This window comes from Petromyzon marinus, chromosome 5 (assembly GCF_048934315.1).
Source record: "Petromyzon marinus isolate PM22_M1 ecotype Great Lakes invasive population chromosome 5, UKy_Petmar_22M1.pri1.0, whole genome shotgun sequence".
Taxonomy (NCBI): Eukaryota; Metazoa; Chordata; class Hyperoartia; order Petromyzontiformes; family Petromyzontidae; genus Petromyzon; species Petromyzon marinus.
The window spans coordinates 4,146,722-4,170,552 of record NC_133671.1 but is presented as its reverse complement, the minus strand read 5'-3'; the positions used below and the strand labels follow the sequence as shown (position 1 = coordinate 4,170,552).

General features: G+C 48.9%; 2 protein-coding genes across 4 annotated transcripts in view; one reads left to right on the top strand and one right to left on the bottom strand.

The window, feature by feature from the left end:
- LOC116938952 (ecotropic viral integration site 5 protein homolog) overlaps positions 1-23,831 on the top strand; it is a 583,027-nt gene that overhangs the window by 66,947 nt on the left and 492,249 nt on the right. The gene's annotated exons all lie outside the window — the stretch shown is intronic.
- On the bottom strand, positions 14,320-23,658 carry LOC142913668 (protein Dr1-like). Of its 3 annotated transcripts, none has more exons than XM_076061012.1 (5): positions 23,160-23,658; positions 22,296-22,450; positions 19,960-20,215; positions 17,560-17,726; positions 14,320-15,097 (listed from the first exon to the last, which is right to left on the bottom strand). In XM_076061012.1, the coding sequence occupies exons 3-5, from the start codon at positions 20,195-20,197 to the stop codon at positions 14,936-14,938; spliced, it is 567 nt and encodes a 188-aa protein (XP_075917127.1). In that variant the 5' UTR covers positions 20,198-20,215; positions 22,296-22,450; positions 23,160-23,658; the 3' UTR covers positions 14,320-14,935. The 3 variants fall into 3 exon arrangements, with proteins under 3 accessions (XP_075917127.1, XP_075917129.1, XP_075917128.1); XM_076061014.1 differs by having other exon boundaries at positions 22,296-22,435; positions 23,545-23,654; XM_076061013.1 differs by lacking the exon at positions 23,160-23,658 and having other exon boundaries at positions 22,296-23,115.

Sequence of the window (23,831 nt, the reverse complement as noted above, 5' to 3'; positions counted from 1 at the left end):
TGGAACATCTAAGAGACCGGGGTGTGGAGCCAGCAGAGGACAGGAGTAGGGGCACGGTGACTGTGCATCTGTGAAAAAGAGCTTCATAGCTCATCGGATTCCTCCAGTATAAATAAATATTCCGATCCTGTATGTAGGAAATAGCAGGGGAGGGACGAGGTCACTCGAGGCCGTGAGCGGTCGAGCCGAGCTAAACGATCTCCGGCGGACAGTCGGTGGATGAGAGGGGAATGGAAAGCCCGGGGGGGGGGGGGGTGCGAATGGCCAGAGGGGGCCGGTGGATGTGCAGACGACAGGGGGCAGCGTGATGGGTGTTAGCGCGAGGACACGGCCAGTGTAGGAATACAACAGGGGGAAGAGACGGGGGGAGTGGCGTGGAGGCGAGAGGGCGGTGCGAGGGGAGAGAAGAGGCAGGACCAACGGAGGGGGGTGGGGAGAAGGAAAGGGGCCGTCTATAAATGACGTCACGCGATTTTGGACGATTGACCCCCCCACCCCCCCGTCGTCACACGACGTCTCAAAAAGTCAGACCCCCCCCCCAAATATGACGTCACAAAGCTCTGCCCCCACCCAAAATAAAACATGCTTCAAATCGATTTGAACTATTGTCATTGTAGTGCGTATTTAATGTGGCGCTATACTCTGATGTTGTAGGAGAAAACATTAAAAAGTTTATTTAATTAAGTAGAACGTGTTGTCTATATTTATTTAAAGTTGTGCATTTTGATGTGACATCACATTTCTCAACCCCCCCCCTCTTCGTCACAAATGTCTGACCCCCCCCCCCCAAGGTGCGTGACGTCATTTATGGACAGCCCCAAATGCAAAACTATTTTTTATTTTGTCAGGCAAGGCCCAATGAGCTACGCAGCTTATCTTCAGAAGCGGACCTGGCCACAAGTGATAGCTCAACGGAGTGTACTTATCGCGTGGACACTTCTCTCAGCCAAATACTCGGAAGCACGTTTCTCAACGTGGAGGTAAAAAGAGAAAAATCCACGCGGCCACAGGGAGCGAGAGAGAGAGAGACGCAAACTCCAAATATACAGCAGACGTTAGAGTCGGGATCGAACCCCCGACCTCCTGCATGAGCCGCCCGGGCGGCGCGCGGCGTTTACAGGGGAGGCCTCCTGGGGCGAAAAGGGAGGGCAGGGGGACAGCCACACGGCCGAGAGGCCACGTGGACGGGGTGGCAGTGACTGGGCGGTGTGTGCGGAGTTTAATGTTCAGTGTTAGGCTCCACAGTGATGGTGGTGATGCACGCCACTCATTCACGAATCGTTGTGGAGTTGTCACGAAAGCCGCGCCGAGTTGAAAGATAAGTCTTCGAGTCGTCCCTGATTGTTGCGGTGGGCATTGCATATATTCTGAAACGCATCTTCATCCTCCAATGTCTTCTGAATACCTCTCATCTCTATTCTGTTTCACGTCCAGCTCATCTGAATACATATTACATTCCTCTTCTGTCTAACACATGCATTGCATACAGATCTGGACTAAATTACATTTTTAACACATCCACTATCTCGAGCATACATTTCCATCATCTCTCAGATACGTGTCTTACAGCTGTATTGCAGACACATCTCAGACACGTGTGTGTGTGTATATATCTACTCATAATAGAGGTTTTGGGGTATATCGCATGAATATAAATACGTCGTTCAACCCGCCACCACCCGATACAGCCAATTAGTAAGGGGTTGTCACGTAAACAGAACGTGGCCAATTCGTCACTAGTATAGCACACCGGTGTGTTGGAGAGTAAACCCACAACATTGACAAACCTTGATAATTGACTGTGTCGGGTGGTGGCGGGTTTAACGACACATTTATATTCACACGATCTAACCCAAAAACCTCCACTATGGATGATATTGGTCGCAAAAACCTCCTACGTGTTAAACTGATGAAATATTTACTCTTTGCACCGCATGCCTCTCGGCCTGTCAGTTGATGTGACGTGCCGAGACACAGGCTGCCCTCGTACTGCACCTCGGTGAGGAAACGAGCGCGTTGCGGTGGCTAGGAGATGTTAACTCCCTCGCCTGGTATGCAGGAGGTTGTCAGTTCAATCCCGAACCCTGACACCTGTATATTTGGAGCATACGTGACGCTCTCCCCGTGGTCGCGTGGATTTTTCTCCGGATCCTCTGGTTTTTCCCTCCACATTTAGAATCAACATCACGCGCTGAGAATATTTGGCTGCCATAAATTTCCCCGTGATAAGGCACTGTGTTGAGCTATCACTTGTGCTAGCCAGGTTGCTTCTGAAAAATAACTATATAGCTCAGTGGTCCTCAGTTGGTAAATATAAAGAGTAAAAAAATGAAATGAAAGTAAAAAGGGTGACTCACAGATCAAGCGCTTGGAATGTTCTCCCAGCAGCTTGGAGATGATATTCTGCACGCCCTTGTACGTCTTCGTGCGAATGAAGGGCCTGTCGATCTCCATCCTGTTCAGCAGCGCTTTCAGGGGCACCGCGATGGCTTCCGTGCACTTGAAGCACGGCTCGCACGGGCGGGCGACGAGCAGCAGTAGCAGCAGCGTTGGCAGCACTGCGGTCACGAGGCACGAGGAGCGCTGGGGAGCCATGGCCTGGGGAGCGAGAGAAGGGGTCACGTTTAGCGACTCGACCTTTACTCGTTGTGCCAGTGAAGCAGGCACCCATTAACGTGGGCCATTTTGGAAATACAGGGGCTCCTCTACTTACGAACGAGTCAGAATCCAGAAGTGTGTTCGTAAGTTGATTTGTTCGTAAGTCCAACTTACTCCTGTCGGTTCCGAACATTTTGTATGACATGTACACTAAATAAGAGAATAGCTCTAAAAGTTGTATAATCTCCTATAAACATAGATTCCACTGGTTCTTCAAGTTCTGCCGATGCCACCAATGGCATCTATTGCGCGGCGGTTTAACTTACGACTTTCGGTCCGAACAGGCAAACTGGACGCACAGACAGGTTTGTTCGTATCTCTAAGTCGAATTTTCCTCAGTAGAGGAGTGTCTGTAGAACTTTATGGTCATAAAATATGTAAAACGCTTGCGTTACGGTAAACAAGATTGCTAAATTTGGTAATCAAAGCCAAAACATCACCAAATGCAGTTACGTGGCGTGTTTACGTTTTCGCGCCACGATTCGTAGTTCACGTAAAAAGACTAGAACCAATACGACCAGTTATAAATAACAGTGGAGCGTTGGCATTGGGCAACGGACCGTGGTGGTGGTGGTATTAAACCAGTATAGGGAAGGAGATGAATCTTAGAAAGCGGGTGGGCACTCAAAACAATAGCAGCGTGCATGCCCCCATTAAACCAAATCCATCACTGGCAGCAAGGCGAGGAATGGAAATGTACTCTTTGGTTTTATTCGGTAAAGTCACGTAGGTAAAACAAATTAAAATAAAATAAACAATAAAAACACGACGTTTCGGAGGCAGCGCAAGCTTCATTTTATTTTAATTTGTTTTACCTACGTGACTTTACCGAATAAAACCAAAGAGTATGAATCCTTGGAGTCACGAAAGCTTCAAATCTAGAATGGAAATGTCTCAGTGAGGAGAACGACTCCCTAATGAGACGCCTTGCAGCAGCCAAACCGTGCAGCAGGAGCAGCAACAGCAGAAGTAGCAGCAGAAGCAGCAGCAGGAACAGCATCAGCAGGAACAGCATCAGCAGAAGCAGCAGCAGTAACAGCAGCAGCATGAGCAGCAGCAGGAACAGCAGAAGCAGGGGCAGCAGGTGGAGCAGCAGCAAGAGCAGGAGGCGGAGCAGCAGCAGGAGCAGCAGCAGCAGCAGGTGGAGCAGCAGCAAGAGCAGCAGGAGTAACAGCAGCAGTAACAGCAGCAGAAGCAGATAGAGTGCTTCCATGCTCATGGCCCTGAACTCCTCCTCTGTGCAGGCGTGAGGCCTGCCGCACATTCCACATTCCCCAGCCTCTCTGCCCGTTGCCACCGCTATCGATGTCCAAATGACGAGCCACTTTGTTGAGCTATCATTTGTGCTAGCCATGGCGCTTCTGAAAAATAAGTTAATAGCTTCGTGGGCTTTGCCTGGTAGGATGGGGATGGTTTAGTTTCATTTGTATGATTTGGATGATTGTTTGCTTTACCTGTACTTTGCCCCTGCTGAACATCTGTGGAAAAGAGCTTCATAGCTCATCGGATTCCTCCAGTAAAAAGAAAGATTCTGACTTTAGTTATGAATTATAAGGTTGCCAGGATAGCATTTTTCACGATACGATGCGATAATTTTCACGATCTTATTGACTATCGCAATAATTTTCCCGTAACTTTGCATTTGTATTTCGCACATTCTATCATGATTGTGCTTGGCTGGACTTAACACTCCGAATAAGGTGCTTTGGCAGTTGTTCAAAGGCAGCTCACCCAAGACAAAGCAGCCACGCCTCTTATAATCGTTGCACCTTCAAATTACAGTATATCGTTGTCACAACGCGCTTGTCTCTCCAATCAGTTCGCATGTCAACCACGAACGGGACCAGAGTGAGCCCTGCCTCGAGATCGTCGTCCTAAGCGCGGGTCACGTGACCCCCATTCTCTGTGCGCCACTCAACCAGCGATGATTATTCTATGTGCTATGATTATGCTATGTGCTATGAATACTCTACGTGCTATGATTATTCGACGTGTTATGATGTGCTATGATTACTTTGCACCCTATAATGATTTAATGTGCTATGATTATTGTACGTACTATGATTGCTCTACATGCTATTATTATTTATACACTATGATTATTCTACGTGTTGTAGATTACTCTACGTGCTATTATTAGCCTATTATGATTATTCTATGTGCTATGATTACTCTACGTGCTATGATTACTCTACTATGAATATTCTATGTGCTATGATTACTCTAGGTTCTATGATTAGTCTATAATTATTATTCTATGTGCTATGATTACTCTAGGTGCTATGATTATGTCTGTAATATCAAGGAGGCTCTTTCCCCGAGTCACTCACTACAAGCCCAGTGTAGTAGTAGTAGTTGTACAAGTAGGGTCGCTTACCGCTTTTTCTTTCCAAAACGGGACTTCTCTCCAACAGTGGTGACGAGGTAATGTTGTTGTATCCCTCCCGTTGTGTTCTAACACCAATTAAGTTTTGCCTGTCCAATCAATTCGCACGTCAACCACGAACGGGACCAGAGTTGAGGCCTGCCTGGACACAGCCTGGAGATCCGTCGTCGTGAGCGCGCGAGTTGGTTGTCGTGACGACGCGGTGACGTAACAGTCACGTGGCCCGTTCTCCTAGTTCCGGGTCACGTGGCCCGTTCTCCTATTTCCGGGTCACGTGGCTCGTTTTCCGAGTCCCGGGTCACGTGGCTCGTGTTCCGTGTGCTCGTGCGAGCCATCCAACCAGTGACGCTGCCGCGTGCACCTCGTGCTCGGCTGTGATTTGAATTCGTTAGAGACCCCCACCGTTGCCCTATATAGGCGTGCGATGATGGTGCATGCGTGATGTTGGTCGTATTGGCGGTTGTTGCTGTAGTTGGTGGTAGTTGACGATGAAAGATACTGTTATCGGTTTGTGGTGGTTGTTTTATTGGTAGTGGTTGTTGGTGTTGACTGGTGGTTGTCATTGTGTTGGATGTGGTTGTTTTATTGGTGGTGGCTGAAAGTTTTGGTTGTTTTATTGGTGGTAGATGGTGGTGGTTGTTGTGTTGATGGTGGTTGTTTTATTGGTGGTAGATGGTGGTGGTTGTTGTGTTGATGGTGGTTGTTTTATTGGTGGTTGTTGGTGTTTTGTTATTGTTCGTGGTAGTGGTTGACGTTATAGGTAGTGGTGGTTGCTATCTGTTGGTGGTGATGGTTATAGATGTAATTGTTGTTGGCGACTATTGATGGTTGTTGTGGTTAGTGGTGATTGTTCACATTGGTAGTGGTTGTTGGTAATGATTACAGTTGTTGGTGATTAAAAGCGGCTTTGGTTTATAGCTGGTGGTTGTTAGTGCTGTTGTGGTAGTTTGTGCTGATGGTGGTTGCTGATCGCGTGCTGCTGGTGGTGGTTGCTGTTGAGATGGTTGTTGTTGATGGTCATTGATAGTTGTTGTTTACTGTCGACTCAGTCTCAAACGAGTACCTGGTGCAGTATGTAAACATCGTCACTGGAAAGACAATGACGGCCGGGCGTGGTGCTTGCCACACCCACCCCCTCGCGTGCCGTGCCGGCCTTCATAGGTGCTCGCTTGTAGCACTTGCCTCTAAAGTATGTTAAGGCTACACGGGGGAACTTTGTCTTTGACAGACCAGGTGAGAGCGACGGAACACACGCAATGCCGCACATGAGGCCACAGGACAACTTGTCATCATCATCATCGTTGTTGTTGTAACAAGGCGAGAGTTTCCCAAACGTTGAACGCAGAATGTATCATCATTCATTGGTCTTTGTGATCAATCGCACGTGCCACTCTCATGCTGACATGGCCAGCTTGTGTGATGGCTCACCTGAATTATAGGAATATACGTGAACACACACTTGGGGATCGCCTAAGAAATAATTAACTTATTGTTTTTTAAACCGAAACAAAATCGAGTTGTGCATTTGAGTAATCCGATAGATTCCCCGGGGTCCTGCCACTGCGCTGTTGTGGCTGTCTGCCGTTGGTGATAAACAGAATACATTAGTAACGCCTCCTTTTTACAGCTGCGTACCACACTGTAAAAGTAATGTTTTAAAAAAACTTTTTTTTTAAAACACGCTTTAATAAAATGTACCGTACTAGTATTGAAAGAAGTCCACGACTCCAGGGAGTGGAATCGAAGCTCACCACAACGTAAGGGGACCGTGGTGCTTTACAGCCAACGTCAGTTGAGCGTGGACAATTAGACCCAAGCAAAAAATAACATTAAAAAGAATTTGTAAAAATATATTTACTTTTTATTTTAATGATAGAATACAGTATTGTCATCAGTATGACATAAGCATACCAAGTTTGCAGTCGATACCACATTGGGAAGTGGGTAAAAATTGAGTTACAAAATTTGAGGATACAACAATCGACAGAGTTAATAAAAAGCGTATAATAATAAAAAAAACTTAAATTATTTATTACACAACGCAACGACCGCACCCACCGCCGCCTGGCGGTTCAAAACTGCGGCGGCACTGATTGTGTACGCGCATTGAATGAACTCTGCTGAAAGTATGCGCTCCCCCAGAAGGTCCGTGTGGCTGATGGGATGTGTCAAACACACTTCAAACCGGTAGATGGAGGGAGCGATGTATGGACAAGGTTGGCGTATTGCCTGCTGAGTTATGTTGTAACGTTACACGCAAAGAAGACGATGCCTCTCTGACTGACAGCGGAATTTGCTTCGAAGCGATCTCTGCGCGCGTGAACTCCGCACCGTGTAACCACGACGCGTAAACACACGCACACAACGTGGAAACAAAGATCAAATATTTCTATTTATTTAATACTTTCGTGACTGCAGGGATTCATATTCTTGGTTCTTTCGGTAAAGTCACGTAGAAGGGAAACAATAAAATAATAAAAATATTTAAAATAATAAAATTCTCGCGACGTTTCGACTGCAACACAAGCAATCATCATCAGGTGTGAAAACCGTCACACGTCGTGAGAATTTTACTTTTTATATTTTTATTATTTTATTGTTTCCCTTCTACGTGACTTTACAGAAAGAACCAAGAATATAAAGATAAAAGATCCCCCGTGTAGCCTTAACAGACTGTAGGGGCAAGTGCTATTAGCGAGCGCCTATGAAGGCCGGCACGGCACACGAGGGGGTGAGTGGCCAGCACCACGCCCGGCCGCCTTTGTCTCCCCAGTGGCGATGTTTACACACCGCACCAGGTACTCATTTGAGGCTGCGTCGACCGAGGTGAGTCCCAGGACCGGTTCAAGTAATCGTCACTGGTGTTGGCCGTAAGCGGGAATCAAAGCGCAGCGTGCTAACCGCTACACTTACCCCTCGCCCCACGTGGAAACACACACGTCAACGCATACACGTGTAAACACGTAAACAGGAAAAACAGCAGCCATTCGCCACTAAGTGCAGGTGAGGTCACCACGGCGCTTGTGCCAGGCTAGCTGCACTTTGAGGCCACGTGAAGTGTCGAAGGCTCACTGACAGGTCTCGGGACAGACCCAGGTGCCATGGCTTTGACTGATTGAGATCACTGGCAGATGAATCGTCACCCGTGCCTCCCCACTGTGCCAACCTAGCCGTTTTCATTTCAACAAGTTGGGGCCTCTGTGCAAACACAGCACAGTATACAACGCATCACTCGGTAATGTCGGCATGAACAAACGAATCATGTTGAAGCAAGTCTGAAAGACCCGTTATGCTGTTAATTCAAAGCTATTCTATGGAGTCACAGTTGTGTCCTTCATGAGCATTCTGAAAACAACCTCCTCCCTACCCCCAGGACAGGTGCCGGCAAACCAAAAAAGTAACAAGCAGAGCCACTTGTTTTAGAATTCGATAACAAAAAACTCAATATTTCAAGAGCCGAAATGCACTGTGTGGTGAATAGGAGACGGTGGGTCCTTAATAAACAACGTCACGAAACAGCAGTCCTTAAAGAGCCACATATTTGTCAACCCATGCCCTAGGCCCTGCCCTTTAAAACAACCAGTCGCTCTGCCTCCGCCAGCCCATCGGATTCCTCCAGTCGAAATAAATATTCTGATCAAAGTGGTCGCATATCAAGAAAACATTGTTTAAACTGTAATGGTACAATGTTCCAAAACAAATGCTAAACATTTGACAGAATACGTGATATCAACCAACCTCTTAAAAAACTCACATTTGAGATGTCCATACTTTGTTAGAATAGCTTTGAATTTGTTCACTTGGAAAGCCCAGGAAACTCTGTAGGGAGATGCAGTCTTGAGAGTGACTGATGAGGGGGTTCTTAGGAGGTATCTCTTCCACTCATTTCTTACAAGGTGAACGCAGGGATACGGAGCTGTATGCTTGTAATTTAAGACTCTACAACCTTCACAGAGCCCTCTACCTATGCCTGGAGTCTCTGTACCTGAGTCTGGAGTCTCTGTACCTGAGTCTGGAACCCTGCACCTGAGTCTGGAGTCTCTGTACCTGAGCCTGGAGCCCTGTACCTGATCCTGGAGTCTCTGTACCTGGGTCTGCAGTCTCTGTACCTGAGTCTGGAGTCTCTGTACCTGAGTCTGGAGTCTCTGTACCTGAGTCTGGAGCCCTGTACCTGAATCTGGAGTCTCTGTACATGAGTCTCTGTACCTAAGTCTGGAGTCTCTGTACCTGAGTCTGGAGTCTCTGTACCTGAATCTTGAGTCTCTGTACCTGAATCTGGAGTCTCTGTACCTGAGTCTTGAGTCTCTGTACCTGAGCCTGGAGCCCTGTACCGAAAGAGCTAAGAATATAATTTTCAATGGTACAGTATATTTTTCAAGTAGTGGTACCCCAAACTTTCGCAGCTCTTAAAAATTCCCTTTTCACACCATCAATAGGTAAACTCCCCCCCACCCGCGCCAAACGGCAAGTCCACCCGCACGTACACCACCTCTATGCTAAGTCGGCCAATCAAATGCTAATTTTTTTATGCTAATTCCTTTGTCAAGGCACCTTGTTTCCTCGCACACAGCTTAAAGGTCCGCGGTCTGAGCGTGGCTGTGTTTCACTCCAGCGCTGTCCTCGAGACAGCCTGATCCCTTCACCTGATGAAGGCCGCTTGTGTTGTGGCCGAAACGTCGTGATTTTTGTTGTTTTATTTTTTATCCACGTGACTTTACCGAATAGAACCAAAGAGTACGTTCTGCTTAATTAAATAGACTTTTTTAAATTAAAAATTGTATCCTACAACATCAGTGCAGCGCCACATTAAATACGTACTACAATGACAATAGTTTAAAGTGATTTGAAGCATATTCTTAGCTCTTTCGGTAAAGTCACGTTGAAGGGAAACAACAAAACAATAAAATATATATAAAACAATATATTTGATTGTTTTATTGTTTCCCTTCAATGTGCCTTTACTGAAAGAGCTAAGGATATGAATTACTGCAGTCACGAAAGCTTTCAATCAAAATTTGATTTGAAGCAGTTTTTATATTTTTTTTTTGGGGGGGCAGAGCTTTGTGACGTCATATTTGAGGGGGTGTCTGACTTTTTGTGACGCCGTGTAGAGGGGGGGGGGGGTCAAACATCGTCCAAAATCGCTTAACGTAATTTATGGACGGCCCCTTATACCCATCTTCTCGGTTGAAATTGTCTGTGTTTATACATCTGGATGGCTTCATTAACAAATCTTTGATGGTAGCCCGAAGGTTTGCAGAGTACCTTGGTCTCGGAAAAAAACAATATCGTGCGAGCCCACAGTGTTTTAACAATGATCAGCCACTGCAGAGGTATTGGTTCTGCCGTGTTTTAAAACTGCCTTGTGTTCGCGAACACGGTCCGAGACATGTCGTTTCGTTTCCCCAATGTAACTGCTGCCGCAGACACAGCTTCGTTCGTAGACACCAGGGTATTGCATGTCTGGATGACATCCTTTACAGATGGGATAAAATCACGGATTTTGTGTACTGTATTGAATCGGACCTGGATCTTGTGTTTGTTAAAGATTTTGGAAATCTTTTTGGTAACACATGCCATGTATGGCAAGGTGATGGTTTTGATGGGGTCCTCAGATGGTTGTCTCCCCGTGGTTGGGGCTACAGCTTTGGGGATTGTGCGGTCTGAGTATCCATTCATCTTGAGGGCTTGGTGTATGTGCTCCAGTTCACTGGCTAGGTGGCGCTGGTCGGAGATGCAGCAGGCCCTATGGTGTGGTTTTGATGAGGGAGTTCTTCTGGGCCGGATGGTGGTGGGAGTCAGGCTTTCAATAGGAATCCGTGTGGGTGGCTTTCCTGTAGACGGAATGTCCCAGAGAGCCATCAGGCCTCATCTCGATCAAAACATCCAGGAATGGTAGCTTGCCATCATTTTCCACTTCCATGGTGAATTTAATGGGTGTATGGAATTGATTTGGTTGAAAAACTGGTTCAGTGCTGACTGGCCATGTGGCCAGATGACTAAAGTGTCATCTACGTATCTCTTCCACAGGGAAGGATGTAGGGTGGATGTCAGGATGGCATCTGTTTCAAATTTCTCCATGAAGACATTCGCTACCACTGGTGATAAGGGAGAACCCATAGGGGTGCCTTAATTTCGTTTGTAGAATGTACCATTCCAGATGAAGTAAGTGTTGGTAAGACAGCGCCTCACCAAAGTTGGTACATCAGGATTCAGTCCCTGTTGGACCAAGTCTTCAATGATTGCTATCGTGTTAGGTACAGGTACCTTGGTGAACAGAGAGGCTACATTGAAGCTGACAAGCAAATCATCTCAACTCCACAACCAACAACAATCACCTCAAAAACAACTCCACAACTAACAGCAACCACCATTTACAACCACCACCACACGAACGAAGCCACCAACAAGCAACAGAAATAAACCACCACTACTACCACAACACCAACAGACACCACTAAAACAAACAACCAACAATACCCCTGACAACAAACTACCACCACCAGCACACGACTAGCACAAAACACCACGACAACAACAGCAAACCCAATTCCAGAATGAACAATAATCACCACCAGCCACCAGCAAAACCCAAGGCACTTACAATCACGACTAACAACCACTACTTCCATCAACAACAACAACCATCACCACCAACAACTAACACCATGACCTATAACGTCAACCAAAGGCAAAGATCCCCCGTATGGCCTTTACAGACTGTTCGGGCAAGTGCTGCTAGCGAGCACCAATGAAGGTCGGCACGGTACACGAGGGGGTCGGTGGCCAACAACCACGCCCGATCGCCTTTGTCTTAATTTGAGGCCGAGTCGACCTAGGGGAGGCCGGTCTAGATTATCGTCACCAGTGTTGGCCGTGAACGGGAATAGAACTCGGGTCGCCGGGTTTGTAGCGCGGCACACTAACTGCTATACTACCGCTGCCCACTAACGTCAACCACCACCATGATCAATATTAAAATATCACCACCAACAGCCACCACTAACATCAACCACAATTACCACCAACAAACCGACACCACTACAATAACACGAGTCACAACCAACAGCAAGCGTACACAATACAGGTTTTTGTTTGGGCAAGATCATATAATTATGTCGGTAAACCCACCCGACACAACCAATTAGTAAGGTTAGTCACGTAAACAAAACATACCAATTCGTTACTAATTCAGCACACCGGTTGTGTGTTGGAGAGTAATCCCACACTTACAATTATAGTACAAGGCTTGGCTATGGCTCACTCACGCCACTGCCGACTTCTGGCGCATGGCGGGGTAAACCGTGGATACTTCCAACTCATTCTGGCTTTATTGACCTGGTCAAGGCCTATGATACCATCAAGAGGCCTCTCGGTTCTGGGTTGTTTTTCGTGCTTTCGGAGTCCCTGACACTCGGCTCACAATCATTAAGGACCTTCATGATGGTGAGCGGGCCCGGGTAAAGCGACGAGGCCTGAAGTCAGAGCCATTCCCTGTTCACCTTGGGGTGCGACATTATTATCCTCTGGCCCCTACATTATTTAAACACCTTTTTCGACCACGTAGTTTGAGCTTTCCATGGCTGTACCGGAGTAATTTCCATCTGGTACAGATACAAAGGGAGGCCGATCGATGCTCCGGTGCGGTCGAGAATCAGTCGAGTGGAATTACCTTTTCATCGGCGATGTAACGCTGTATGAAAGCTACCCGGTCATGCAAAGCTTCAGGTTCTGTCGGCCACAGTCATGTCCTCCCTTCTCTATGCTTGCAAAATGTGGACCCCCTAATCTTCGCCAGTTAGAAACATTCAGGCTGCCATGCTTACGATCAATCTTGGGTTTAGCCAGGCTGGATTTGTGAGTTCACAAATTCTCTAAAGATCTGGACACAGTCCCATCGGTGAGCTCTTCCAGGAGCCAAGGCTGCGTTGGCTGGGTCATGGAGCACACATGCCCATACAGCTTTTGTTTGGTTGGATAAAGGGGGCTAAACAGACAGCACGGGCTATAAGAGATGGAATGATGTGGTGCAAGAGGATATGGACTTTCCAATAACTGGTACCAGCGGTGTCAAGATTGGCCTCTGTAGGATACTACGGGGCAGTTGGAGGCAACCGCCCTCCGGCAACAAAGGAGGGCAGAGGAGTGACGCTCACAACAATGAGTGGAGCGCCGGGCGGCTAAAACACAGCAAGTTGGCATTGTAGGGGGCACAGATTGTGCATCGGCTAGTCAACCCATGGCACCTGGGTCTGTCCATGACCTGCCAGCGGGCGTTCGACACTTCACGTAGCCTTAAAGTGCATATAGGCTGGCACAGGTGCTGTGGTGACGTCACCGTCACTTCGTAGCAAATGGCGGTTGTTCTTGTTGCCTGTGTGTGGACATTCAAAGCAGACAATTTATAAAGCAAAAAGCTTCTAGCAATGTTTCGATTCAATAGGAAATGGTAGCAAGCCCGAGCTACTGTCGGCTTGATCATCACGCTCGTTCAAAAACGTAAATGACAGTGTCAGCATGTGCTTGATAATAGCGCTTGTCCAACACTAAAATTTTAATGACAAATATTTGCCTATGAATGCAAAACTTTCCCCCGTCTCTTTTGCTGGAACACCTGCTGTAGTCTAGTGATGGAAACACGGCAATGTATCGAGGAGTCAATTTGGGTTGAGCTCCGAGTGTTCTCAACATGCATGCATGCACATTCTCCAAGTGCTCTGGTTTCCTGCCAAACGGCCTTGCATGGAATTGGCCAAACATCCCAACATAGGACCCTGCTCAACAAGTCTTGTTTTTAAGTCTCATCTTGAACGTAACGAACGTCAGAGAGTTTCTCAACACGCGCGATCCACCAACCGTCGCTGCCTCCGCACTGCCGGACTAAAAACGCACGCCCCACGACCGTTCTCGGCTTGAATTTACACAAGTGGCCTAGGCAGAAGACGCACTGAGCAACACGCTCTCCCCGAACAAGCGACGGTGAAGACAGAAGGCGTGAAAGTAAAGGCAACAATGCAGTAGGAACGCTCCTGCTGAAAACTTCCAGGACCGCTGCCAGAAGCTGCGTGAACGCTCCGATTGATGTATCGGAGAGAGGGGAAACTCACTGAACGGGGGACTGCCATTGGAATCCCAACTTGGCCTTTGTGGATATTTCACAAACGTTGACTTGCACGTCACTTAGATGTAATCCAGAGGGAAGCCAACACATTTGGGGTGGCGCCACTCCATCGGGTCACTCAAGCAAGACGCCTGCACAAGAAACACGTAGGGTTTTTTCCCCATAGATTTCTATTTATTTGTGGGTTTTCATTTATTACTTTTTTTACATACATACATACACACCCCCATCTGTCTACAGGCATGCGTGCGCCGGTCTCTTAGTGCTTGTTCAGCGAACGGTTCGTGACTAATCACCTAGTAAACGGTAAGCATGTGACAATTTACCCCCCCCCCCCCCCCACGTGCGATTTCATTGATCATCACGAATGAGTGTTAAGCTTTTACTGTTTGTCATGTTTAGACCATCCTACCGGTGCTCAATATCTAGGCACCCGTGTCGTCTGTACTTGCTCGACTGCACGCTATTGTTTCGCCGAGTCTTGCTTCACGAGAGACACTTGCGTGTATTGAGTGAACGTCACACACTTGCCTCACACCGATGGGCTGCTTTGCAATTATCCGACGGTTAAATTCCCTACGGGTAATTTGCAAACGATCGCGTCGCGCTGCGTTGCACGAGAAAACCACCACCGTGCGGACCGTCACGTCCTGGTCAGACGTTCGAACGCTATCACTAACCAAATTAACAACAACAAAAACGACTCGGCATCACGCAGCCGCTGCGCGTCTTCCGCCCAGTTCCCTCGCTCACAATGATGGCATCACAGTCTAGTCGTCTGTGATGTCATCATCGTCGTCCTCGTCGATGACGTATTCGGTCCCCGAGGACTCGCCGGGGCTGTCCGCGGTGGAGCTGCGCTGGGCCTGCTCGGCGGCGCGCTGGATCTGCAGCCAGTCGCGCTGAGCCACCTCTGTCTGCTCTTGCCGGGCCTGCGCGCACACACACACACAGACAGACACACGACAAAGACACTCGCACACACGCAGACACTCAGACACGCACACACGCAGACACAACGTACATATGCACACACGCAAACACACACATACGAACACGCACACACAGAGACAAAGACACACACACACGGAGACACGTACAAACGCAGACACTCAGACACGTAAACACACGCACGAACACGCACACACGCAAACACACAAAGACACTCACACACGCAGACAGGCAGGAGTCCGTAGCTTGTACACACGCAGGCACGCACGTGTCCGTGGTTTGCGCGCACACACACACACACACACAGGCACACACACAAGTTCCCTGCACCTCCAATTAGCACGGTTGGCTATGTACGGTGCGAAAGAAGTTCAACATACACACGAGTCCATGGCATGAGCACACTCAGGCACGCACAAGTCCATGGCCTGCATTGGATTAACTGACCTTGCTCAAACAATTATCATTATGCATGGTCAACTTGAAGGTCAATGTACGTGTTGCATCAATGTTCCAGGGATTATAAATCAATGTTCCAAGGATTATTTTAAAAAAAAACCTTAAAAACACGTCTGTACACAGCTCATCCAACTCATTGGCGGTCCTGAGCTGGCAGGGAAAATGTCATTCACCCAGTAAATATTAACGATGGGAAAACATTGGCATGTGGTTGGAACTGTTGGACAAACGATCGCCAAACGTCAGCCCAATGTTCCATGTTTACCAGGTATACGGTATGGACCAGCCCGCTGGATAACAACCACCTTGAATTCTCACGAAAAAACACGAAGAATCACTGAATGCATTAACTCCCAGAGGGATGATTGGCTGAATTTACCCTCAGCTGAGATTTAAACTCATGCCGTTCTAATTGTGAATAGGGTGCCAAGACGCAACGCCACCCAGCCAGAACCGCCCAGTACCCGAGTGCAGGCTTCCGTCGCTTCATCCGGTAAATGCGTTCCAATAAAACGGCGCACAAAGCGAAACCGCACGATGACCGCTGCGTGCAGAGTAGTAGAATATGGTACACACAGTACATAGAGCACACAATGTTGTCCCACATCCAACTGCATAGCCTGCTGAGTAGCGCACAGTCAACACAATGTTGTACCACGTCTGACCGCATAGCCCGCTTGGGTAGCACATTCAGTCCACACAATGTTGTACCACGTCCGACCGCATAGCCTGCTGGGTAGCACATTCAGTGCACACAATGTTGTACCACGTCCGACCGCATAGCCGCATATGAGTAAATTCAAACCGCATACGGCGAATTTTGAGTAGACAAATGTGAGCTGCATATAAATCGCTCACACAAACCTTACCCAATTGATCAATAATGAGAACACTCCAGCCCACGACAGGTTAACGACTGATCATTTGAATGTGGAGCATTTTCCCCATCGCCCGCTGTCACGGACAGGGGCTTGCGGAGCGCCAGATTTACACGAGCTTGCAACGAGCGTTTGCCCCGATTTGCGTAGTGCGAGGCCGCTCACCTTTTGATTTGCCAGGGAAGGTGAAGAGTACAAAACCCTGGGTAAAACTGGGGTCCGCTAAAACAAAACCCCTTGGGGAGATTCAAGTGGCATTTTGTCAGGAGAGAGGAATGGGTTGAGAACTCTTAGGTCTGAGGACTAAATGTGCCTTTGCGATTCTGCTTGCTCGAAGCATCGTGGTGTGGGTTGGCTTCATAAAGAGCACGGTTCCACTTTGCCGTGTACTCCTTTACACCGTTAACGTTTGCTGTTTTGATCACAACATTCTGAAACATGAGCATTTGCGGCTAAAGGAGAGTTCTGTGCTCCTGGTGCTGTGATAACGGCGTCAGCCGCTTGCCCATTCCGATGGCGTACAAGTACGTCATCATGTACGTACCCAGAAGAAAAACGAAGATGAAAGAACTTTTATCGGTATCGAAGCTTCCACAAGGCCATGCGGGAGGGCGTGTGGCACAGTTTGGCGCCAGCGATAGTAGAGTGCGGTCAAGTCGCTACAGTTCTCTACGGTGAGTACAATGTCTTGAAAAACAACGGCGCTACGCTGCCTCTCCAAATAAAATTAAAGCTGACCGCTTACGCGTTCCGAGATTTATCAGTGAACGGGACATCCCAGCCTGCAACCTGCAGTCGCCTCGGAACGGGAAAGGGTTAGCACACACACTCGTGTTGCACATGCAGCTCCATGCTAACACGACCGCATTCACGCCAACGTGAGCGCCATGACGCTGCTAATAAAACAGAGGGGGTTGCTTCTCGTTTGCTTTATTAGTGTACCTCCTCGCACAGTAGCATCACGCGCATTGTGCACGCGACGGAGTGCCACTCGGCACAACGTGCTAAATACTCGAGCGTAAACGACGGTGATGGGACTGCACGCGCGTTGCGGGGGAAAGGGTCCGGGGGGGAGGGGGTGTGGGGGGTAACAGCTCGCGCCTCGCCTGCTCAATGAGCGCCTGCTGCTGGCGCAGCAGCTCCGGCTCCGGCACACCAAGCGCCTCGAGGCGACGGGTGGCGCGGCGGCGGTGAGACAGCGCCAGCGCACGGAACTCGGCGTGACACGCGCGCAGCTCGCCCATGCTGCCTGCCAGACCCAGGCGCTCCAGTGCTAGACGGACGCACGCGCACACGCCGCTCTCGCGTCAAGACAGAGACTCGACCCCGTGCAGCCTCAACAGACTGGTCGGGGCAAGCGGCGTGGCACCCGAGAGGTCGAGTGGACAACAACATTTCCGCCGTTTTTTTCCTCCCCAGTGCCGATTTAAGGCCGAGTTGACCTAGGGAAGGATGAGGACCGGTTCAGATATCCGGGTCGGGGGATTCGTACCGGAGTGCGCTAACCACTGCACTGCCGCTCCCCAGTGTTACACACACAGTGCTCCAGTGTTACACACACACAGTGCTCCAGTGTTACACACACATACAGTGCCCAGTCAGTGTTACACACACACACACACAGTGCTCCAGTGTTTTACACACACACAGTGCTCCAGTGTTACACTCACACACACACAGTGCTCCAGTGTTACATACACACACAAAGTGCTCCAGTGTTACACACACACACAGTGCTCCAGTGTTACACACACAGTGCTCCAGTGTTACACACACACACACACAGTGCTCCAGTGTTACACACACACACACAGTGCTCCAGTGTTACACACACACACACAGTGCTCCAGTGTTACACACACACACACAGTGCTCCAGTGTTACACACACACACAGTGTTCCAGTGTTACACACACACACAGTGCTCCAGTGTTACACACACACACAGTGCTCCAGTGTTACACACACACACAGTGCTCCAGTGTTACACACACACACAGTGCTCCAGTGTTACACACACACAGTGCTCCAGTGTTACACACACACAGTGCCCCAGTGTTACACTCACACACACAGTGCTCCAGTGTTACACACACACAGTGCCCCAGTGTTACACTCACACACAGTGCTCCAGTGTTACACACACACACACACAGTGCTCCAGTGTTACACACACACACAGTGCTCCAGTGTTATACACACACACAGTGCTCCAGTGTTACACACACACACACAGTGCTCCAGTGTTACACACACACACACAGTGCTCCAGTGTTACACACACACACAGTGCTCCAGTGTTACACACACACACAGTGCTCCAGTGTTACACACACACACAGTGCTCCAGTGTTACACTCACACACAGTGCTCCAGTGTTACACACACACAGTGCTCCAGTGTTACACACACACACACAGTGCCCCAGTGTTACACTCACACACACAGTGCTCCAGTGTTACACACACACAGTGCCCCAGTGTTACACTCACACACAGTGCTCCAGTGTTACACACACACACACACAGTGCTCCAGTGTTACACACACACACAGTGCTCCAGTGTTATACACACACACAGTGCTCCAGTGTTATACACACACACAGTGCTCCAGTGTTACACACACACACAGTGCTCCAGTGTTACACACACACAGTGCTCCAGTGTTACACACACACACACAGTGCCCCAGTGTTACACTCACACACACAGTGCTCCAGTGTTACACACACACAGTGCCCCAGTGTTACACACACACACAGTGCTCCAGTGTTACACTCACACACAGTGCTCCAGTGTTACACACACACAGTGCTCCAGTGTTACACACACACACACAGTGCTCCAGTGTTACACACACACAGTGCCCCAGTGTTACACTCACACACAGTGCTCCAGTGTTACACACACACACACACAGTGCTCCAGTGTTACACACACACACAGTGCTCCAGTGTTATACACACACACAGTGCTCCAGTGTTATACACACACACAGTGCTCCAGTGTTACACACACACACACACAGTGCTCCAGTGTTACACACACACACAGTGCTCCAGTGTTACACACACACACACAGTGCTCCAGTGTTACACACACACACTGTGCTCCAGTGTTACACACACACAGTGCTCCAGTGTTACACACACACACAGTGCTCCAGTGTTACACTCACACACACACAGTGCTCCAGTGTCACACACACACACAGTGCTCCAGTGTTACACACACACACAGTGCTCCAGTGTTACAATCACACACAGTGCTCCAGTGTTACACACACACACACAGTGCTCCAGTGTTACACACACACACTGTGCTCCAGTGTTACACACACACAGTGCTCCAGTGTTACACACACACACAGTGCTCCAGTGTTACACTCACACACACACAGTGCTCCAGTGTCACACACACACAGTGCTCCAGTGTTACACACACACACAGTGCTCCAGTGTTACACTCACACACACACAGTGCTCCAGTGCTGGAGACGTGTGTACCCTGGATGACGTGCTCAGGGGAGATGGTCTTGCGCTGCGCATGCGCGCACGCCGTGTTCGCCTCGCTGGACACGTGGCGCACGAAGCGCGTGCACGCCACGCGCAGCAGGTCTCGTGCGCCCGCCGTCAGGCGCAGGCACGGCACCAGCTCGCCCACGAGGCGCTGCACGGATGCGTAGGGCAGCGTCACCTGGTCGGCTTCGTGCGCCGGACCCCCGACCCCCAGCGGAGACGCCATTGCCTCCTTCTCACCGATCTTACAAAAGTGCCGCAACGACGCACAGATCAGAACGCTGGGCTACGTACGGTGCGAAAGAAGTTCAACAGGCAACAACGTTCATCGCTGCCTCCCCTCCACCCCGTAGGGCCTCTTGACTAGACTGTTGGGGGCCCAGTGCTGTGCGCGGGTACCAATGAAGGCTGGCACGGCGCCCGAGGCGGGTGGGTGGGTGATTAACACCACGCCCGGTCGGCTTTGCCTCCCTAGTGCTGATGCTTACTAGCCGCACCAGGTACTCATTTAAGGTCGAGATGACCTAAGGCCCTGGGACCGGTGCAGACATTCGTCACCGGTGTTGGGCAGTAGTGGCAATCGAACTCGGGTTGCCGGGTTCGTAACGCAGCGAGCGCCAACCACTACACCACTGAGGATGCGCATCGAATTCATCGACTGAACGTATTCAACCTGCACTGGCCAGCCTGGTGAAGTATGGTCAAACTGCCTTCATCCAGCAACAATTGACAAAAGCGCCTAAAGGAAAAAAGATATACTTTATAGCATTCCTTCTCTCTCGCCTCCTCAATTAGCTCGAGTGTAAGAACTCCGCACAACTTTCACCGATTTCAAAGTCTACTGTTGAAAACCTTGAGTTCGACGCGTAATGGAAAATATAAATCCATAGATCGACGATGCATTGACAGGAGGCTAATAGCGAGCCATTAGTCAGCATTCTTCAAAAGGCCATGCAGCAAACAGCTGACGCCTTACTCATTGTTTTTTTCGGTAAAGTCTCGTATGTAGAAATACAATAAAATTATATTAAAACAAAACAATTACGACGTTTCGATCACAACACAAGCGATCTTCATCAGGTGTCAAGAACAAATCATGGAAGTAAATACAACAAGAAGATGAGAGACGAGAATTCAACAAACCAAAGAAACATTATGTGAAGCACAACCAGTCAGGCCAACAACACAGTTAGACACTTCCTGGCGGACAACGAATTTCAGAAGAGTGTTAAATTTCGTGTTCAACCTCTGGATTGCACCTACCAGCATAGAGTGAACAAATACGAGGTACAAAGTCAGCAGAAATACATATACAGGCCCACCAAGAGGCAAGGAGGGAGGAAAGACGCCTTCCCTTCCTCCGGGCACGGAGAGCGAAGCAGAGCTTTACAGAGAATCCAAACTTTTTTTTTACCAGGTAAGGCCCACTGAACTATATGGCTCTTTTTCAGAAGCACCCTGGCCACAAATCATAGCTCAACGAAGTGGCTTATCATGTGGAAATGTATAGCAGCCAAATACTCGAAACGTGTGTTGATTCTAAACGTTTAGGGGGAAAACCAGAAGACCCGGGAGAAAACTCCACACGACCAGGGGGAGAGACGCGCACGTTCCAAATATACAACAGGCGTCAGGGTCGGCGTCTAACCCACGACCTTCTTGCATACGAGGCGAGGGAGTTCATACAAATAAAACACGTGTGGTTAATACAGACTTGATTCTTTGCAAAAGAAATGTATTTGTCGTCAACATCTTAAAACCTCCTGTTTTTTTTGCCAGAAAGGGTAAAACCCATCAATATTTTTTATAATCTATTTGTGAGGCATTTGGATGACGTGTACATCGGAAATGTTTTTGCATATTTGTTGCATACGCAATTTTTTTTTATATCTCATCTTGCCCGATTTTGTGATCGCTTTATAATCACGAAGATGTGAAATGTCAGTGCTGCTGCCGCCGCACAGTAGGGAATAGGTTCTACCTTATAAAACTGTAAATGTGGCCGAAATGTACACCCACTAGTAAACAAGTAACGTTGGGAAAACGTTTGGCACGTGGTTTGAACTGTTGGACCAACGATGGCCGAACGTTCCACGTTTACCGGGCAGTCCCTTAGTAAAATGTCCTTTCAATTGTGATGGAGATGGCAGATTGGCTCAGCCGGCTCGTTCAAATGAATCTCTTTAGGGGGGACTTTTGTCGACACTGGAGCACGTGCTCAAATCGATGAACAAACAATATCGGCAACAATTACAGTGCAGGCTACACGGCGAGTGGACACAAGTCCCCTCCTGCCACGAGCAAGGCTCATTGCCGTACAGTACCAGTGTCAGAAGGTCACGGACGGGAAGGTCACGGACGGGAAGGCCCTGCCGATATCTCTTTCGTTGTTACAATTCTGTGATGACAACCACGGGTGGTGGTGGTGGCCGCTTGTGGGTTAAGTGAGCCCGATGGTCTTGGCCTGCTCACGCGATGGCTTACACACACACACAAAGCCGTCGAGCATCGTCATTATCACCACCACCAACCACCACGTGCTAGTTCATGCCATGGCGGTCACCGTTCACTCGTACCGTGCGTATGGTGGGTGGGGGGTCACAGATGGTTGACAAACACCACAAAAAAATATTCCACCGCGGGATGTGTGCAGCGAGTGCAGCAGCGTGGAGACTACTGGGACCGGAAGGGCGAGAGGTTCTCATCTCAGTCTCTTTTGAACAGTGCCACATCCCACCCCACTCGTTCAACACCCGAGAACACGGATGTAATTCTCACGGTCCTTAGTGCCCCAATGATTGAGGCACATTGCTGGGCATCCGTGATAAAGAGCTTCACAGCACTTGGTCGGATTTCCCGCAATCTATCCGATTCTGACATTGCAATTCATAACCCTTGCAACATTAATGATCATTATCAGAATGCTAAACTTTCGAAACCACAATGAAAACCACCATTATCATCAAGCACAGTGTAAGCTGCCAATATACCGGATTCATATAGCGTGCATCACAATACAAATTCGCGTCATTGTAGATTACATGACGGTAACACAAAAATACACACAGTACGAGTCCCTCGCATATCTGTACACCCTCCACGTAAAAAAAAGTCCTACAACATCCCATCGGTCACACGGCCTTCCTCCTGGGAGTGGGGAACTTCAGCAAGCACGAGTTCCAACCCACAAAGCAGAAGTGGGCTGACTTGTTCGAGATATCCACTGCTGGTGGAGTGCCCAACGTGAACGCACAAACACCGTGACGGGCGTGGTGCAGGAGTGTCGTGAGTTGGAGCAGTGTAGTGTGTAGGAGCAGTGTAGTGTGTAGGAGCAGTGTAGGGTGTAGGAGCAGTGTAGTGTGTAGGAGCAGTGTAGTGTGTAGGAGCAGTGTAGTGTGTAGGAGCAGTGTAGTGTGTAGGAGCAGTGTAGTGTGTAGGAGTGTCGCGTGTAGTGTGTAGGAGCAGTGTCGTGTGTAGGAGCAGTGTAGTGTGTAGGAGGAGTGTTGTGTGTAGGAGTGTCGTGTGCAGGAGGAGTGTTGTGTGTAGTAAGTGCACTTCACTATCGTAACGCACGGTATGCGAGTGCAGCTGTTGGACGCCGGCACGTGGCTTCACACGTGGCGTCGTATCGCCCTTTAAATACAGTAGCGTCACGTGACGTCTGAGGTTGTCAGAGTTGCGGGGGAGGGATGGGGGTTGGAGGGGTGAGGGGTTGGGGGGGTGAAGGGTTGGGGGGGGTGAGGGGTGGGGGGGGTGAGGGGTGGAGGGTTGTTGGAGACTCTCACTTCTCCTTGTCGTATGGCTGCTGATGTTCGATGCAGGGCAACAACTACAATTTCACATTCAGGTGGTGGTCAAGC

Excerpts from the sequence above, each read along its gene's own strand:
- LOC142913668 (XM_076061012.1), bottom strand. The coding sequence starts at position 20,197 with ATGGCGTCTCCGCTGGGGGTCGGGGGTCCGGCGCACGAAGCCGACCAG. Across the intron at positions 17,727-19,959 it reads CCCTGAGCACGTCATCCAGG|CACTGGAGCGCCTGGGTCTG; the intron begins GTACACACGTCT and ends GCGTCCGTCTAG. Across the intron at positions 15,098-17,559 it reads AGCAGGCGCTCATTGAGCAG|GCCCGGCAAGAGCAGACAGA; the intron begins GCGAGGCGCGAG and ends GTGTGCGCGCAG.